The sequence below is a fragment of the Gasterosteus aculeatus genome, chromosome 4, assembly GCF_964276395.1.
Source record: "Gasterosteus aculeatus chromosome 4, fGasAcu3.hap1.1, whole genome shotgun sequence".
In the NCBI taxonomy this organism is placed as follows: domain Eukaryota; kingdom Metazoa; phylum Chordata; class Actinopteri; order Perciformes; family Gasterosteidae; genus Gasterosteus; species Gasterosteus aculeatus.
The window spans coordinates 20,593,677-20,614,005 of record NC_135691.1 but is presented as its reverse complement, the minus strand read 5'-3'; the positions used below and the strand labels follow the sequence as shown (position 1 = coordinate 20,614,005).

The 20,329-nt window shown below is 42.4% G+C and overlaps 1 protein-coding gene across 10 annotated transcripts; it reads right to left on the bottom strand.

The window, feature by feature from the left end:
• Positions 1–409: 409 nt before the first annotated feature.
• On the bottom strand, positions 410–14,537 carry tmem129 (transmembrane protein 129, E3 ubiquitin protein ligase). Of its 10 annotated transcripts, none has more exons than XM_040174653.2 (7): positions 11,626–14,537; positions 9,278–9,336; positions 5,144–5,404; positions 3,622–3,782; positions 3,375–3,534; positions 3,220–3,292; positions 410–2,182 (listed from the first exon to the last, which is right to left on the bottom strand). In XM_040174653.2, the coding sequence occupies exons 1-7, from the start codon at positions 11,828–11,830 to the stop codon at positions 1,998–2,000; spliced, it is 1,104 nt and encodes a 367-aa protein (XP_040030587.1). In that variant the 5' UTR covers positions 11,831–14,537; the 3' UTR covers positions 410–1,997. The 10 variants fall into 10 exon arrangements, with proteins under 10 accessions (XP_040030587.1, XP_040030589.1, XP_040030588.1 ...); XM_040174655.2 differs by having other exon boundaries at positions 3,622–3,749; XM_040174654.2 differs by having other exon boundaries at positions 5,144–5,401.
• Between the last annotated feature and the right edge of the window lie 5,792 nt (positions 14,538–20,329).

Sequence of the window (20,329 nt, the reverse complement as noted above, 5' to 3'; positions counted from 1 at the left end):
TTGTCCCTGCAAATTAAATAAATAAATAGATGAACCACCTTTATTACCATAGAATGTTATCTTGTTATCTACGTATCAGCAGCTCCTCTCCACTGATTCGCCATGTTGCTACAGTAGCCCAGCGGGGACAAACAAACTTTCTGGGGAGAGCCTTTTGCTTGTTTTGTGACCTGAATGCGACTAGAGTTCTTCTTCACACTTATAAGAGCGGGGGAGGGGGGTGGGGCGGTGTTGAGTTGGTTGCAGTCTGGCACTTCACCACTGGGGGCCACTATATCGTACACATTATTCATTTTAAAGGCAACAATAAACCCTTATGATAACACACATGTTAAAGGACCATGTTAGTGCACCTCTGCTAAGGTGGGTGACTTGTGAAAAGAAAGATGTTCAAAGTCTGAGCCGCAGATTGTGAGACATCCAGATTTTTATTGCGTGCCTACGGGAGCAATTCAAATACACGCCAAACTCCAAGACACTGGATTTCCAGTAATACAACCTGCTGGCTTCTTTCATGAGAGCCTCTGCCTGGCTGGTATGAAACTATATCAGACTTGGAAGAAGACATTAAACAACTGTTTGTATCAGTATTTCTCAATTCATGAGGAGAGCAACATGTATTTGTCTCCCAAGAAGAAAATGAAAGTATCAAGAGCACTTTTAAAGATGCATCAATCATTTCATTATTTTTTTGTATCTTAACAAATTCTAATACTTCTACACATGCCAGTTGATTTTATTCATTATATTTCCACTTCAGTGTGTGCCACAGTAGGATTGAGCCGTGTATATATATATATATATATATATATATATATATATATATATATATATATATATATATAGACACACACACACACTTATAATCAGTTCCATTAGAAGCAAAAGCCAGATGTTAGTGGGTATTAATGGTGGGGGGTTCCCCAGTGGAAAGTTGCTTGACTGAAAGGAGAGTTCATTTATATTCACTTTTTATTTTTAGTGTTGTCTGACTGAATTAAGTGTTTTCAGTTGTTTACATTTAAGCATAAATATTCTCCACAAGGCAAAATCAGAATTGTGGGAGGACCCGAGACGCCCTCCTAAAATATGTATATATGTGTTTGGATGGAATCTGATTAACATCCCTAGCAACGCTATGGATAGCAAAGATATGATCTTTTGTTTGAACTTTCCACTGTATACTCAAGCTTGTATTTATTCAACGTGTCATATGTTTCATGATTGTCTCTGTATTTTTTTAACAACATTTTCTATAAATTATAAATTCAAAACCTTACTTATGTACTGGCCGCACTTTACTAGGAAGCAGTAGTTTCTACTATTAAATGGATTGTTATTTTTTCAACCGATATATTCGGCACATCCATATAATAAAGGATGCCATTCAAATCCTGATAATTACATCATAGGTAAATATCAATACTTCCACATTGTAAACATACAAGGATATTTGAAAAAAAAATAAAAAAATGAGGCAGATGTAAGTTTCAGATGTAAATTTCTTGGTTCTGTTTGGCTATTCAAACATTATTCCTGAATAACCATGTGATTTCTCCTCAAGGTTGCATTTACATTTTGATGTTGAGTAGCAGTAGGTCAGTTGAACATGGACTCAACACACCATTTTGATACATACAGTCTGCTTCTTTATTCATTCTTCCCTTGGACTTTGTGCTAAGCGCAACACATTGTGGATGGGTTCCCGACACGTTGAGATCAGGGGAACTGATGTCACCCCTCTTCTCTGATTGGTGCTGATACCTAAAACAAGCATTTTCCTCAAAATGCCACATTGATCATGCATGCACACCATGTCAGGGTTCCAAACAAATGTTTCTTAAGACCTGACTGAATGCCCAGAATAAATCAGTGGACAACTGATTCTTGTCCATTGTCCTGTCCACTGCTTCTCTGTCAGTGTCTGTGAGTTTGCTGCTTCATGTTGCTCATTAACATAGATTATTTTGAGCAGGTAAAACCTCCGTTTAGTCCTCTCAGTGGACCGCACAGATGTCCAGTATACAGAATTTGGCTCTACAAGTGGGACAAGGGACTCTGCTGGACAACCAGGTCTCAGGTCTTTGCTGGTCTTGGCGGCTGGCAAACCATCGACCCAGACAAGACAGACACCACATGGGTCTGCAGAAACACTGCTGGCACTCCGACTCGTTGGGGGCTCCTGTAAACACACAGCGCTTACAGGGTCCGAATAGGAACAAGGACAACAAAGCAAGACAAATAAATGCAAGAAATAGACACTCAAAGAAATTAACTAACGGACACTTGTCATCCTCATAGCAATATCAAAAAGGCCTCCGACAGCTACAACCGCCCCTCTACCACTTTTTGTAAATAGTCAAATATAATGCAACAAAGCAAACAATATTTTTGTCGTTAAATCCAATGTAGGTGAGCTAGTTAGCATTAGCTGTTTTGAGTCTACCAGCTACTCTCATCTCTTTTGAGACATACCATCAGTTGAATAGTGTTTAAGCACTATTCAGTGAAAATGAGTATTGGGCAATACAAATACATTCTTAAGATCAAGGTCAATTATGACCTGATAACTAATCCTATATTCTAAGCAGTTTAGAATACATCATTAAAATGACTAATTAAATAAAAATGCAATCATGTTTCTGAGTCACTCTTTTTTTAAATAACCACTTTAGATAACAATAACAAAGTAAATGGATACATTCAGAATTGTTTACACTGACTTTGGGAAGGTGTAGAACCAAGATACACGCACACTATAATATGTATATATATATATATATATATATATATATATATATATATATATATATATATGTGTAGACACGCATTTTGCTACGAGCCCATACAAGTTCTGCTCTCTGTGTCTGGAAAGACAATCTGTGCCTCTAACGCACAGGTGTCAAACTCAAGGGTCACAGGGCGAATCCACCCGGCCGGAGGGGGGTCCAGTGGTGTTTTTTTACATTCATTTGTTTTGCACTAAAAAGTTGAGTGAAAAGTTGCTTGCGAGCTAAAAAAGTGTGGGGACTCCTGTTGCTCCAGGCACCCGCTTGAAAATGACTGTGTCCCCCCCCCCATTCTTCCGGACCAACCACGCAGCACCAACCCCCCTATGATTTTTAATGGCCCACTTGAGATCAAAGTGGGCATGATCTGGCCCAAACCTAAAATGAGTTTGACATCCCTGTTCTAACGTATATACAAACTCTCTCTTACCTTCTGCCTGGCAGAGTCTGACCAGCTTGGTGTTTGCTGGAACCTGCATACAGCCACTACAGGGCTCCACCTCCTATGTAAGGAGGGAAAATATGCTTCTGAATCAGCTGAGTGATCCTGTGGTTGGAATTTAAATACACGGATAGTAATATTACCTGTCCACTGGGCAGCGTGTACGGTTGGTTGAGATCCACATGGGCCCTGAATGTTTCCAAGAAAAGTTCACTCATGGTTTGGTGGATCACTACATTGGGAGAGTTTCTGATTGGAGCGTGGAGCTTCTCCCTGAGTTCAGCGTACTCGGAAGAGATGAGCCTAGAAACAGTTGAAACATGACATGTCGTTTTTACCTGGTAACGCGCACACACACGTGCTCGCTTGCATGCACGCACGCACACACACCTGATATCAAAGGGTGTGACAGCAGGGTTGATGCTGTCCACTCTCAAGGTCAAGATCTGTGCTGGGGAAGCCATGTCTGGACTCAGCTGGTGCTGCCTGGATTGCGTCACTGTCACATGACATTCACTCTGTAAGGCCATGTAGACGTGATATGTGGTCACCTTGAGAAGCACAGAGACAGTCATGCATGTGAAAAAAAACACTGGGAGAGGGGTGTTCAATTTAGATGTCTTAATTTTCAAAACCTAAATGGGAAGCCAACCAACTCCAGGATGGATACGGTTGAGCTTGGTTTAACTGCTCTGCATCTCTCTACGTTAAAAGTTGTTCATTTGCACCTAAAATGTAGCATATGCCTGGTAGTACTTGCTAAACAAGTGTCACAAGCGGGTACTAAGCTGATCATAGTGTGGTTAATCAGGAGGAGAAAGACTCTTTATTAAGCAATATGGTACTCATGGAAGGACTTTATTGTCAATAATGTTACACATCAATGGTGTTGTTACGCGGCAAACCCTGGAACTGTAACATTATTGACAATAAAGTCCTTCCTTGAGTACCCTATTGCTTTTATAATATAGTTACCAGGGACATAAATAGTAAGTAAATAGCTGCCTTTGAGCACAAATTAGTTGTAGCCACAACGTTGTGTATCGCATTTCAGTAGCCAAGAAAAAATAGTCCGTGTACGTGTGGCTGTTCTGCCAGGACAAAAAGCAACATCACTTTTGTTAGCGTAGCACCAAAGGAGTGTAGATGATTAGCTGGGAGATTGACATTAGTGTGTGCGTGGTCTGAAAACATCCCAGGTCTCCTTGCTCACATTGCTTATGACGTCCAGCTGAATTGTCCTGTTTGTGTAAAAGGTGGCCTAAATCGGTTGACCATTACAGTGAGTACACCTGTAAAAAATAAAGGGCTATTGACTATGAAAATCAATGGAATGATTGGAATCATACAATAATTATATTTCTATCACAGATCAGTGGAGCAGAGTATTTATTTCTTTACTTTGAATCATTTGTCTTTTACATTTCATGAAGCTTCGGGGGAGGCATGCCATGCAAGGCTCAAACCCCGGAGGAGTGTGGATGATGGAGGAGAGAGGAGGCAAGGAGGAGGGGTTAGCTGGCTTGTTAGCATTAAGACCTCAAACGGGTCGTTTTGAGCAGAGTTGTGCGAAGTCTTAAACTCCTGCTGATTCAGTGCTATTGATCGGGTGAGAACAAATCATATGTCGCAGCTGGGAGGCGTGTGTGAACGCTTCCTGAGGTGTAATACAATGTCATTTAAGGGGCTCTCCTCCAGACTGCTGAACACTATTTAATCACTCCTTACTGCTCACCTGTCACAGACAAAATACTGGAAGTCAGGAGACTGACTTCCTGGAAGACATCTGGCAAACTACACATGTAGTGATAATGGCCACATATTCCCATAGACAGCAGGCCAATTAAAGCCGTCATTTAAGAAGAACTCCTGGAGTTTTTTGAAGCATGAATTTTTGAAGCTTCTCACTCACCTTCAACACCCAGCTGTCCGTCACGATAACTCTGGCTCCAGGCGCCCCCGTCGCAAACTTGTCTATGCGTCTGAACTCAGTGTTTACGCTGGTTGCCACAGAGCCCCAGCCGGGGTGGGGAGGCTGGATGTGGGCCTGCAGAGCCCGGCAGATTGGATGGTTGTGCCAATGATGCCGAGACCAGTAGATGACAAGTGTCCAGCTGGTCAACTGGATGCAGAGAGAGAGGAGGAGAAATGCTCTCCAGCTGTCACTCACCTGCTGAGACAACAAATACAACACAGCTGAGATCAATATTTAACAACTACTGACGACGAGCCGGTGCTGAGAAGAGTGGAGTTGCTCTGCTATCCATAAGGACAATGATGTATGGTAGTCAAAGATTGTACTCTGTATAGCTGAGGCAGAAATGGAAAATAATCCCTCAAAGCAATGTATCATATAATACCTAACTTTTGTCATGACGGCACTTACTATCATTGACAAGGACAAGAATAAAAGAAGAAACAGATGTAAAACTAGTGCAAAGGCCACAGTACCTAAATATACTAAGAACCAAATAAATATATATACACATACCACAGTGGTTATTGCACATAGATATATGAGCGAGCGTGAGAACAGCCGTGGGCAACCCCGCTGATATAATAGGTATGGGGGAACACTGCAATTGTTTACTGATAAATCATGTAGTCCTTTTCTCTTAGACGTCTATAGGACCAGAGGAGTCTCCCCCGGGCGTTTAGTAGAGGGAATGCAGCTTTAACACATGAAGCAGGGGCTTTTAATCAGCAGAACCGCAGGTTGTCAGCCTGGTTGCAACCAGTTGAATGCCTCTCTTGTGAAAGTACAACGTAAACATCAAGGAATAATAGTCAATCTGGCCCTTATCTTGCAGTCTTATTGGGAACGGACCAACGCTGCTTCAGAGGAATTGAGGTCCACAATCTGATCCACTACTGATCTAAGTCTGTTTTGCCTTCTCTTCTGAAGCAAATAAGACTTGAATCCTTAAACTGTGTGATTGTTCACTCATTAGGGTGTCAAGCAATTGGTGTTTTGCATTTTGAGGAGGATGGTGAAGACTAGGGAGTTGTCCGTGGAGTCTTCGAGCGGCTGAATGCGGCGCCTCCTTCTGCTATTTTTAATAATGTGTTTGACCCCTTTACCTGTACCTGTTCGAATCTCTTCCCGCAGATACTACAGGCCTCGGGCTAGATCTGCTCTCTATCGTAACCTTTCCTTTCTCACCTATCCCACCCGCTCCACACACGTCTAGCACCTTGTCTGGAACTGCCAGTCAACTACTCGCAAGGCATCTTCATCTCCGGCTTTGATATCCACCAGTCGCTTGACTTTCTCGCTCTCACCGAGACCTGGATCACACCTGAGAACACATCCACCCCAGCCGCTCTCTCCTCCGCCTTCTCCTTCAGCCCCACACCCAGGCCCACTGGTAGGGGTGGTGGCACAGGTCTACTCATTTCACCCAAATGGAGATTTTCTCTTTACCCTCTTCCACCGTCCACCCCACTGTCTTTCGAATTCCATGCTGTAACAGTTACTCACGCTCTGTCACTCAGTCCCTCTCCTCCTATTCACAAAGCCGGCAATCACCTTGACTACATCTTCACTCGAAACTGCTCTACTACTAACCTCTCTGTAACTCCACTTCATGTCTCTGACCACTTCTTCATCTCTTACTCTCTCCCACTCTCTATAACTAACGACCATGCCCCATTGACTGACTCTGTACCTGTTCGTCACAATATGCGCTCTCTCTCTCCCTCCTCTCTGGCTTCCTCTGTTCTATCAGCTCTCCCTTCTACTGACTCCTTCTCACTCTTGCATCCGAACGCTGCTGCTGAGACTCTCCTCTCAACTCTTTCCTCCTCTCTAGACTCTCTCTGCCCTCTTACGACACGACGGACTGGCAAATCCCCTCCGGCTCCGTGGCTGTCTCAACCGGTGCGTGCCATGAGAGCCACCATGTGAGCATCAGAAAGGAGATGGCGTAAATATAAACGACCTGATGACCTGCTTGAATTTCAATATCTTCTCTCCTTTTTTTCTGCTTCTATCTCTGCTGCCAAAAGCTCTTTCTACCAATCCAGAATTGAATCTGCATTTTCTAACCCCAAAAACTATTTTCGACCTCCAACCTCCTCGAAGCCCCTAGTCCTCCTTCCCCCTCCACCCTTCTTCCGGGAGACTTTGTCAACTTCTTTACCAAGAAAATAGCTGACATACGCTCCTCTTTCTCAAACCCACCTCCTACTATTTGCGTCCCACTGACTTCACCTCTATCGCCCTCACATTCCTCTTTCACCCCCGTGTGTCTTTAAAAATTCTTACCCTAGTAACCTCTGCCCGTCCGACCACCTGCCCTCTTGACCCCATTCCATCACATCTTCTACAATCTATCGCACCTGACCTTCTTCCTTTCCTCACCTGTCTCATCAACAATGCTCTGTTATATGTCTGTTTTACCAATTCTCTGAAGGAGGCAAGAGTTAACCCTCTCCTGAAGAAACCTACTCTCAACCCTTCTGAAGAAAACAACTACAGACCGGCCTCTCTTCTTCCCTTTTTTTCCATGAAGACCCTTGAACGTGCGATCTTTAACCAACTCTCCTCTTATCTCCACTGTAACAACGTCCTTGACCCCCACCAGTCAGGCTTTAAGGCAGGCCGTTCCACAGAGACTGCTCTCCTTGCTGTCTCAGAGCAACTCCACACTGCTAGAGCCGCCTCTCTCTCCTCAGTCCTCATCCTTCTGGACCTCTCTGCTGCATTTGACACAGTCAACCACCAGATCCTTATTTCCTCCCTTCAGGAACTTGGTGTCACAGGCTCTGCTCTCTCCCTTCTCTCGTCCTACCTCGACGGCCGCACCTACTGGGTAACCTGGCGAGGATCTGTGTCGGAACCTTGTCCTCTTACTACTGGAGTTCCTGAAGGTTCCGTTCTGGGTCCCCTCCTCTTCTCGCTCTACACCAACTCTCTCGGCGCTGTCATTCACTCGCATGGCTTCTCCTACCACAGCTATACCGATGACACCCAACTAATTCTCTCCTTCCCTCACTCGGACAACCAGGTGGCGGCACGAATCTCTGCCTGTCTGACTGACATCTCTCAAAATCAACCCCGACAAGACTGAACTACTTCTCCTTCCGGGAAAAGATTCTCTGACCCAGGACTTGACGGTCAACTTTGGCAACTCCGTGCTAACGCCCACTGTGACCGGAAGGAACCTCAGCGTCACACTCGACAGCCAACTTTCCCTGACTCCCAACATCACTGCGACAACACGATCCTGTAGATACACGCTCTACAACATCAGGAGAATACGTCCCCTTCTCACTCAGAAGGCAGCGCAGGTACGGATTCAGGCTCTTGTCATCTCACGCCTGAACTACTGCAACTCTCCCCTGGCAGGTCTCCCTGCCACCGCCATTCGACCTCTGCAGCTCATTCAGAATGCAGCAGCTCGACTGGTCTTTAACCTTCCCAAATTCTCCCACACTACTCCACTCCTCCGCTCTCTTCACTGGTTACGGCGGCTGCCCGCATCCAGTTCAAAACATTGGTGCTCACGTACCATGCTGTGAATGGATCGGGTCCAGCTTACATCCAGGACATGGTCAAACCCTACATCCCAACCCGCACTCTCCACTCTGCATCTGCAAAACTGCTCGTTCCTCCCTCACTGAGAGCAAAACACTCGACTAGATCTCGACTCTTTGCTGTCCTTGCTCCGAAATGGTGGAACGAGCTCTCTGAAGACATCAGGACCACAGAGAGCCTTCACACCCTCCGCCACAAACTAAAGACACACCTCTTCAGACTCTACCTCGACTAAAGACTAACAAATTGTTGCACTTAAATTGTACTTATAACGCCACTTGTTTATAGCAAATTGTAAATTGGCTTATTTGAGGAAATTGCACTTTCTTGTTTCTTGTTCTTCTGAGTTTGTACCCTTATGGTTGAATGCACTTATTGTACGTCGCTTTGGAAAAAAGCGTCTGCTAAATTACATGTAATGTAATGTAACTACATTATGAAGTGTAATTCATGTGTATAGAATCCAAGTGTTTGTGTGTTCACAAATCTGCAGACAGACAGACCGACCTTGTGAATGTATCCCAGATTCTTCTCTGGCGCTGCGATACACATCCCCATGTAGTAACCTGGAGAGAGAGAGAGAGACAACAAGTTGCATGATTGCTTTGGGATCCACGTGTAATAAACAGCACCGTAACCCACATACCCCCCCCCTCTCTTTTAAACATGCTAAATGTGAGAAAGCAGCCCAAGAGGACTTTCACAAGCGTTTGCTGTGTTCTTCATACTTCTGCACATTGGATTGGTCATTGATGACCGTGTGGATAAACTCCTCCGAGGGCTCCGGGAGTGTGGGGCCAGTCCCCACAAAATCTATCACATAAACCTTTTCCTAAATATTTGTTTATACTCCTATTTCAAAAATATACATAAACATAACATTCCGATGTACTCCTAGAACATATTCACGGCGTACTTGTAGGCCGTGGACAAAGGGAGTTTGGTAATAGACAAGCTTATTAATCAAGATTAAAACCGTATGGATTTAGGGTTTACTCAAACTTGACTAATGCTTCAATGTGTACATTAGAAAGTGTTACCAGGAGTCTTGTAATAAGACAGTCCCTATTGTCAGAGAACACAGTTATCAACTTGTGCAGTTTCCAACAAACGAAAACCAAAATTGTTGCCAATTGGGAGTTTTTGCATATCTTGGTTAATTGGAAACTTTGTCCAAGCAAACATAGCAATGAATGACCTCATGAGACATCAGTCTCTTAAGATTTTGCAATATATAGCTATTTTAGATGTACAACCACATTTTACTGCCAGCAGAGATCCAAAAAGATTTGCGCCTTACAGAAAATAAAATGCAAAATGTTGTATTTAACTTGTTCTTTTGCACATGGCTGTGATCGTGACATCTTGGATTTGGGGATTTAAAGTCAGATGTTCCTTGAAACTTATATCTGGTTTTACAAATAAGAGAGCTATTATATTGAATGGGAGCAGAACGTGAGAAAAATGAACCACCTAGTGGTTATCTTCAGAGCGCTTTAACAGTGCATGTCATCATTCACACCCATTGACACATTGACAGCTACCATACACAGTGCCACCTGTCCATCAGTAACTAACATTCACACACAGTAGTCCCAGCTACAGGAGCAATGTTGGGGCTCAGTGTGTTGCCCAAGGACACATTGACAAAAGGATCAGCAGGGCCTGGGATCGAACCGCTGATTAAAAGGTCGGCCGTGCTCTCCAATCACCCGCAGTCCCCGCTGTGGGCAACTAATGCAATATAAATTAGAGACACTAAAGAGAAACACATGGCCACTTCAGCTACACTCTTGTTTAATATGTATTGCTTGAATTAAATGTTGTTCAAAAACTAACAGGTTGCATCGCTAGCATTTTCCAATAACATTCATACTTGTGCTACCATTCAATATGCTTCTTTGTGTTCTACCTGTGATCATAGAGGATTTTCAAATCCCTCCCCACAGGTGTATCCTTTAGGAAAGTACCTATCTCATTACAAATTGATAGGAGCCACTTCAACTACCCTTCACATTTTAGAATTTATTGTTGAACAAAATGTTGTCCATCTACTTAGATAGGAGAGTGTTTCTGTGTATAATATATATGACTCAATCATAAATATCCTCCCTGTTTGCATCATACCTTTTATACAAATATGTGTAGTGAAATACAGTGCAAATATACAGTATGAAAGGTTATTATATCCATGTGAATTAGTATTAAACAGGTTACAGATGCTCTTTAATGTGAACCGATCAAAGAGCAGAGCCACTACGATCATTTACCCATCAAACAGCGGGTAACTGCTTCAGGTTACCTTTAGGTTATGACTCAAGTGAGTTTGGGTGCTTACATGGAATATTTGTTTATTCATAGAATACAGATGGACAAAATCCATTGTGTAAGTGTAGTATAAATGTAAATGTAAATGCTTGATATTCGTCGGCCCATTTATGTTACATTATGCCATGCTGAGACTTCAAATAAAAGTACATATGTTACCATGAACAGCAATGATAAAAATGCATCGGTGTATATATCATCATTTCTGGCTCCTTCCTTGATGTAGATTGTGATTTTATCAAGCTGAAGATACGTGGCAGGCTAGTTTTGGGGGCATTTACGAGGAGAGGACGTGTGGCTTTATGTGTGTGTTGTATGCAGGATCTCTAGTAACATATCAAGCTGACGTCAAACAAAGAATCAACTTAGTTAACAGTGTTCAATATAGTAAGAACTAGGTTAATATCAGCCGGCTGACGTCACTGATCGCAAACCTTGTGAACAGCTAACTTACTCAGTCTTTTCATTGCAAGAATATATGACGCGTGTTGACATCGTTGTTGCCGTATCTGCGTGTTGGAGTTTACCTAAAGGCAGTGCGGAGTGGACCAGTAGGGTAATGCTGGTCCTCCTGACGTGGTACTGGATAAAGCCCACATCCTCACTCCCCAGCCAGGACGAAAACAGATTCTGGACGGTTAAACCTGCCGAGCGGAACTCGTTGGGCGTAAACACGAAGCAGAGAGAGAGCACCACATAGGCCAGAGTGAAGGATAACTCCGGGCTCTCCATTCTGTCTCCAGATATTCTACTGCCGTGGACCTACTCTACTTCCGTAATGTGTCTTCTTCTTCCGGAGGCACGTGCTGCCATCTGCTGCTCGTGGGCCCAATCCCAATCCGCCTCGCGGACTTTAAGGCGCTTCCGCGAGGATTCCGTCACACCACCTAATGCGTGAGACTCTTCGGCAGACATTTTAGATGTGTCTCATTTCGTTGTCCGCACACGTCACTGCGGCTTGGCTGTTCCATTCTGTCGGCTACTGATAAAGGCGCCAATTGTGAGGACACATCTGAGCTACGGCCCTTTCTCAGTACCTAAGACGGCGAGAAGGGAGAATAGGATACGGACTCGGGAGTCCAGACTCTATGCCCTTTCTCAATATGCGTTCTTGTGTGGACTTTTGTTCTCGTGGACTCGTGAAAAGTCATCAGTCGCAGCCCGAGCACTGTTATGATTCTAGAGTCCGCATCTAGCTGAGAACAGCCATAATACCCGGATGTGACTCGCCCCGCCCATTTTACCGGGCATGGATCGTAGCAGGCTCGTCTGTTCCCAGAATGCATTTCACCTCAGCAGCGACACAGGATAATAAACATTACTGTAGGTCGAAGTTTATAAATACTACTATATTGAAGTCTCGGAATGTAATTTTATGACTTTTTCAGACGAGAAGTTAGTTGTTCAAGCAACATTTCTGCGCTCGTTTTGTCAACATTCAGCCTTCGTAACAATTTGCTCCGAGGATGTCGGAGATGTGAGGTCTAGTTAACGGTACCGTCTGACCCCTCCAGCACCGGTGTTACACCCCTACTGGTTTTTCCACCCACTGGTTTCCCTACGCGTGCGTGTTTGTGTTCACTCCACAGCTGCAGATGTGTCCGCCTCAGTTCCCTGATTCGTCACACATTCACAAACATATTGCTGAAAATCTACAAAACGCATCACAAATCCATTGCAGCGTTTACGATTGTATAAGTGAGCACCACATCACAGCCACGTATGAAAATATTTACATGAAAAAATATATTAAAGGAAAGATCCTCACAACCTGCATTCGAACCCGGGGGATCAAAACATCAAAATAGTAACCTTGTGGCTGCTCTTAATATATTTTTTCATGTAAATGTCTCATCTCAGCGCGCAGAGTTTTCTGTGAAATGCTCCGCTTGTATTCACGTCTCCGTAGCGGTTATACATGAGATATAACTGGGCTGCGGGTTCATAACTTTTAGTGTGGTGTCAGAGACTGATGTTGTTCACCGGTAACGTTACGTCTGTTTGAGGACAGAGTTGAGATACATCACTTCATGTTTCAATTTAACTGTAACGTCTTGTCTGTATCCGCAGAGTGCATCCTGTGCATTAAAACTAACGATCTTTATATTTATTTCATCGATAGACAATGTAAATCTAACCGTAGCACCATCGATGCCTGCATCATATTACATTACATTACGACTCACAATAAGTGCATTTCAACCATAAGGATACAAACTGCAAAGAACAGGAAACAGGAAAGTGCAATTTCATTAAATAACAGATTCACAATTGGCTATAGAACCATTATAATTACAATGGCTCTACAAGTGCTATAATTTGTTAGTCTTTTTTTATCATAGATATTAAATTAAATACTATGTTAATCACTAATGATGTCACCTATCTTACTGTAGCCTCATTGATCACTGTATCATAGATATTAAATACTAAGAGGTTAATCAATAATGATGTCATTTATCTTACGGTATGTAGCCTCATTGATCACTATATTATATACATAAAATACTATGAGGTTAATCACTATCACTATTAATGTAGACACACAGAAGATGTACATCACCAGGTACATCACCGATTTAATTTATAGTGATGTTTGTGCATTTAACTGTACGAGGACTACTACACTGATTATCGCCCTCTTGACTTGATGACGTCACTACATTAGCCGGCTTAACTAACAAGCTTCTGTTTTGTTTTTGTTTTTTTAAGTTGTATACATAATAGCGCACCAGAGTAGACATATTTTATATATATATACATATATATATAGAGAGAGAGAAAATAATTTTTAACGAAGAAGGAGCAGCTGTAGTTTGTGGTGCTGCTGAACTTTACTGCATTACACTGACAGGTGTATGTATATCTGATATATTATTGCATATTGGATTAGAGAAATAAATAAAACCTTCTGTGGTAAACATTTAATTCATGGCTGTTGTATTACATCACATTTTATTAGCTTTATAAAGTTCTCATAAAGTACAGAGAAGGTTTGATGCAGCAAATAAATCAGTTAATATTTTAATGGGCTACATTCCACATACACACCTACCGAGAGGCTGATATTCAGTGTGGTAGTCCTCGTCCAATTAAATAGGTGAACTTGACATTGTCAAATAATGAAATAAATACAAACACATTCAAGCCAACCACACATGAAATATCTTACAGAAAAACATTCAATAATTCATATATGTAAAATATTTATTTATTATTGTTACAATTCCCTACGAGTCCCTTTGAAGCTGAAGTCCTGCTGTTGTGGAGTTGGAGGGTCTCCTCATGTGCTCTAGTAGTAAATATTACTGTTGGAAAAACTTGCAAATAATGTGTGTCATGATATCAATAAGGCTGTACTACTCAAGGTTTTTGCTACCGTCAGCTGACAGACATCTTGTCAGCCGGGATGAGGGGCGCTGGCCTCAGGAACCATCCCTATGTTTTGATGCCATATCTGCAGTATATATTCCTGCTCCAAAGAGGAGAACCTTTGAACTTGGTACATAACTTGTATGTGTGTCCAAACATCAAATAACCTGTTTTGATGATTTTACGCCGGTGTCAAGTAAGAATTTTTCTAACATAATTGGTTCTTTGAGCCGGATTTGAACAACTCTTTTTTCCTCTCAAGGTTGGACCTGAAACCGTACGGGGGAGACTGGGACTCTTTTCCAATAAGTCCTCCGCCCCAAGTCCGTTACAGGATTGGTTTGGATAGTTGAGAGGCCAGGATCTACTCAAGGTGGATGGGAGTGACGAGATCCGTTTACTAGAGAAATTTTATAACAGTTACAAATAACTTTCTTTACGTTACTTTCTAAGTCACGTTACAAACGTTGAGAATAAATACACAAAGAAACTGAACTTGGTTGCTTTGCTGCGTTTGTTTTGTTGTGGGGTTATGATCTAACTACATTTTGTTTTGTCTTAGGGAGCCAGGAGTAAGCTCAAGGACAGCAATGTGTGTGGCACCTGGAGTCACAAAAAATTAAAAAAACTAATATTTGTGAAATAAAATATTAATAATAATATCTGCACAAAATGTATGTTTTTACTGCACGACCTCTTGGCCTGTCTGCATGTTTCTGCCTGGGCAGGTCTAAGAGGCAGTTTAGCCACTTACTGATTAAAGATAAATGACTGATTTATAATTTTAGCATCCTAAAATAGATTCAGCCTTGGGCCGTTGTAGGGCTGGACCCAGTCACACTTTACATTACATTACATTACATGTCATTTAGCTGACGCTTTTATCCAAAGCGACGTACAATAAGTGCATTCAACCATAGGGTACTTTAGAGGTTGGCTCATGTCTTACTGAGGTTGTGACGGTTTTACAGCAATGTTTCCCCTGCCATTATATCAGGGAGGCCATTATATATTTCTCACTCATAGGAAGCTGTGGCCAAAAGTCTGTTGGATTCCACATTCAAGAGGGAACATTTTGGCAATGCGGGCAAAGTAAAAATATGTTTTCAACCACATTCTGAAGCTGCTTTATGCGGTGGAAATCCTTATGAGGAATCAAAAACATTGTTTATTACAAACTAACAGAAAAATCCTAAAGAATACACAAATCATCTAACACAAGCCATGAGCACAGACAGTTCAATGGCCGGATTCACCTGAAAAGGAAAGGAAGTGGTTTCCTACTCCTGTGGAGAGCAACAAAGTCTGGCCAAGAGAAACGGTTAATACACATATACATGTGTTCCAATTAGAAGGACACCGCTGCCCAAGGAACTTCAGTCGGATAACAAGTGTGGAGGAATGCACACGTCGACATACCCCCAAGCCCCCTTCAGTGTGACCAAGACAATCATTGTTTGAAAGACATACAATTAGAACACTGTGTCCTTGTGAACCGGTTTTCGGTCCAGAATGTAGGTAACTACGTTATGAGGGAGGACACAGAGTTCGCAGGAGAGGTTCCTCAGTTAATGAGAGATCCACAGTGCGCATGAGATTGACTCTCTTCCAACACTTTCCTTTCTAGCATTTCAGGCTCCAATCTAGCCTGCCACATACACACTGGTGTAAATCTCAGAAACCCTCCAAAAAACTCATGAAACTTAATCAGCGATATTGAAAAAGGTTGAATAAATATAGAAAAGCTTTTTTTTTGGGGGGGGGGGGGGGGTTTCAATATTCATTTATATTCATTCAAGCATAAGAGGTAGAAAGCTGGAGAGTTGTGTCACCCCTCTCCTGAATGAGCTGAATATGTTAATAGCTGAAATGTGAAGGCCCTGAAAACGTTCAAAATACGTACAGAACAAATAGAAAGATAGCTAGAAAATGCATTGGAATGCTGAAAGCTTAAAGCCGAATGCTAACATGGTGTGTAAGTAATAGGAGTGAAGACTGAAAGCTAGAGTGGGGAGCATCTTTAGTATCTGGTTCAAAAGATATTTATATTTTGTATTAAGTTGTATTTCTGACAGACATATAAGGATATCTTGGCGTTGGCGGCAGAGTCTTGGTTCTCTGATATATCCTGTTGTATTACATCACATTTTATTAGCTTTATAAAGTTCTCATAAAGTACAGAGAAGGTTTGATGCAGCAAATTAATCAGTTAATATTTTAATGGGCCTGCCCAGGAGCTCCACATTCCAACTCACAGTATGGGAAATATGGTCCACACAAGCCATCAGTGAAAAGGCCTTTAGTTGTGGTGGAAAAGGATTAACCCAAGGCTCATCAGTGGGTCCCACTCATCCTGCCAAGTATTGATGTTTCTGGATATGACAACACATTTGTTTATTTGTCATGATGAAATAACACCACTATGAGAACAATATGCAGATCCTGGACTCAGTCAAAGGGGTTAAGTGTGTTTTGTCAATACGTTGTTCAATCAAAATGATTGTGTAAACATTCACCTCAGCTTAACCACAACAATGTCATGGTGTTGTAATTTAAATTTCCTAATATTATTCATGAATCAACCAAATATAATCCAGAACTTTTTGAACCATTAGATTATAGCTACAGTTTATTATGAAATCATCAAGATACAGTCTAGGTATTAAAAATAAATATCCACATGCATTCGGCCAGAAGCTGTGAGACTCGAGGTCATGTGTCTGCCCCTCTGAATATGAGCAGCGTGAAAATAAGTCTACGGTTCAGTCAAACTAGTGGAATGACAGTTTGACTTTGAAGACGCAGACAGTTTAAACTGGACCGAGATGTCATCATGTCAGACGATTCGACTCAGGCCAGTGCTGCGTTGACCATCGTCTTACACCCAGCTCGTTTCCCTCGACAAACTGAACTGGGATCAATGGTGTAAAGCCTTTGAATGGAAGCTATCCACATAATGAGAGGGACCAACTCTTCCACTCATGAATTCAATTATCTAATCATTATTCTTTCCAGTGGTACAGGCAGAGGGTTAGGTCGCTAGGTCAAAGCCTCTAGGTTAAAGGATTCATGGTTGCCTTTATGTTAATATTGAAGGACTTTGAGCTTCATGTTGGATGCACTTTCATCCAGTGAAACACAAAGTGCTGTGCGAATGAGGAAAAGCAGTCATGTCCTGTTAGCGAATGTGTTAACTGATCTGTAAGGTCTGTTCACAGTTGCAAAGGAGGACACCTGGGAGCCTGCTGAGAAATGCTTTATACAGCTGCCACTCAAGAGACCGTCATTGCGTTGTTGAAGACTTTCTTCGTATATAATTGGAATAGATTTAATTGACTATAACTTAGGTATTGTTGCTTCTCTTTGGCGACTGTGGGTGAGTGGGGAGCACGGTCGTCCTCCAATCAGAGGGTTGTCGTTTCGATCCCAGGCGCCGCTAACCTGCATGTTGATGTGTTTTTGGGGAAGACACTTAACCCAACATTGCTCCTGTAGCTGCGACTCAGTGTGTGAATGTTAGTTACTGATGGCAGGTCTCACTGTGTATGGTTCTCCTGTCATTAGTGTATGAATGGGTGTGAATGGGTGAATGATGTCATGTAGTGTTAAAGCGCTTTGAGTGGTCAGAGGACTAGAAAAGCGCTATACAAGTACAGGCCATTTACCATTTGTGTACGGTGTCTAACTTCGGTCGTTTATTATTGTATTTTTTAAAAGAATTGTGTTAAATTCATATTAGTATTTTTTTGTATGTAGATATTCATCTATGTATGTTGGGGCGTTACTCAATGAAACAAGTTTTTAGAATCTCTCTCTCTCTTGGTGTAGTGTATTTTTATGTAGAAATGTTGAGATCAAAACGATAGTTATAGGGGACATATTTGGCTCACTGTAAGGTTCATACCATTTGGGCACCTGACTATTTCAGACCCGCTCTCAGAAAAGCAGCCTGCTCTGATTGGCTCAGCTCGGCAAAGGCAGTTGTCAACTCATAAGTGGAGACACTCAAAGGAGGGCACGGCCGGTACAATAAGCACAGGTTCAGAATAAGCTTTTATGGCACCAGTACTGGGATTCTTTGCGGCATTTCACTCACACAAACTATGAATCAAACAGCATCAGATGAGATAACGATGGTCCCAAAACTAGATTTGGATTGATAACCTCTTGAAGGAACGGCATCAGGTCATAAAACCCATATAAAGTCAGTTGATATTGTGCTTTAGTGCTGCAGATTCCTAAATAAAATCACCACATTCTATGCACTCCACAGAGAACATGGAGAGGATCATCCTGCTCCAAATGAAAGCACTCAAAGGCCCCACACACATTTCAGATAACAGGACCGATTCAGACTTATTGGCTCTCTATCATCTGGCTGTTCACTTATTTGATCTATTTCGTAACACTCTAGATCCCATCCATGTTTGGCCTATAGACTGCGTTGACTGTTGTTGTCCTCTCCTGTGTGTCAGATGAAACCACACTGTGACTTTGATGGGAGCCACAGCCCTGCTCCTCTATACAGACCCTTCCCACCCAGAATGATGAGAGAACCACCTGGCAGCGCAAAGCCCTCCCCTGCCCTGCCCAGCGCACACTGACCGAGGACAGGAGGGAGCTGAGAGATAAGAGTTGGGCATTCTTAAAAGTTAACCAATCCGGAGTGGATTTTAAGAGCTCGCTAGAAGCTCCACCACAGGTGTGATATTAGAACGCTATCTTAGGCTTGTTGTGTGTTTGCCGAAGGGCGCGGGCAGTCTTATTCTAACATCAGCATGTCTTTCATACGGTTCAGCTCATGCGGCTCTAGTCTTCTTTTTTACCAAGACCTACAATACCAAATGTCAGAATATCAGGTCTTTATCTTTGATAAATTGAGACAAGAATGATTCGATGTAACAGTTAATAACAACTTTGTATCTGTTCTTGAGCTGATTAGGAATCAAACCATAATCGAGTAAAAAAAAAGGATACAGTTCCGCTAAACATCAGCACGGTGTACAATCAGCAAACATGATGACGACCGACTGAGGCTCTTTGATTACTGCACAACAAGCCGCCTATGAGCAAGGCATCAGCAGAAACACAGACTGCAGCTCAGCTCCCGGCGGTCACTATGGAGATTCATGGAGGAAAAATAAAAGCACGCACTGCTAGCAGTGGAGTGATTAAAGAGAATACCACTGTACTGCATGGTTGGAAACCGTGGAATATTTTAGCCGTTGACTAACATCTGTAGCAATCTCTAAGGAAAGTATTTAATCATTATTGTAAGTCGCTTTGGATAACAGCGTCAGCTAAATGACATGTAATGTAATTATTAAATAATACCACGTGTTTTTAAAGGTGCATTCATTTATTATTTTTTCAACTCAACACAACATCGACTCTTAGCAGTTAGCAGCTCTAACTGGGTTGGCTTAGTAATGGAGCTAACCTGATGCTGTGCGGCCTGCTCAAAGTCCCATGCAGATCTGGTGGTAGATCATCTCATCTCATATAACATTATAGTATAACTATTGCCTAATAAATACTATTTTTTTTAAGATTGTCAAAAAGCCCTTTGACATGGTTTAGTATTGTGGTGAGTCCAGGCAGAGTGTTGATTCTGTTGGGCCTTTATCTCAACGACTCCAAAACCTTTAGGATTCCTTCATATATGTGGACCTTTCTGCTGATATGTGATCGAACATCTGCATGTGAGCAGCCTCTAAGCCGTTTTCAAACTGCAGAACTAGCGCAGTGCACTCCATTTCAGGAGATTGCAAGTCATTGGAACAGAATGTTGCGGAGTACCTCAAAAGGTTCGGTTCTCCATCCCATCACCAAGCTGGCCCTCCCCTGAAAACAACTGCA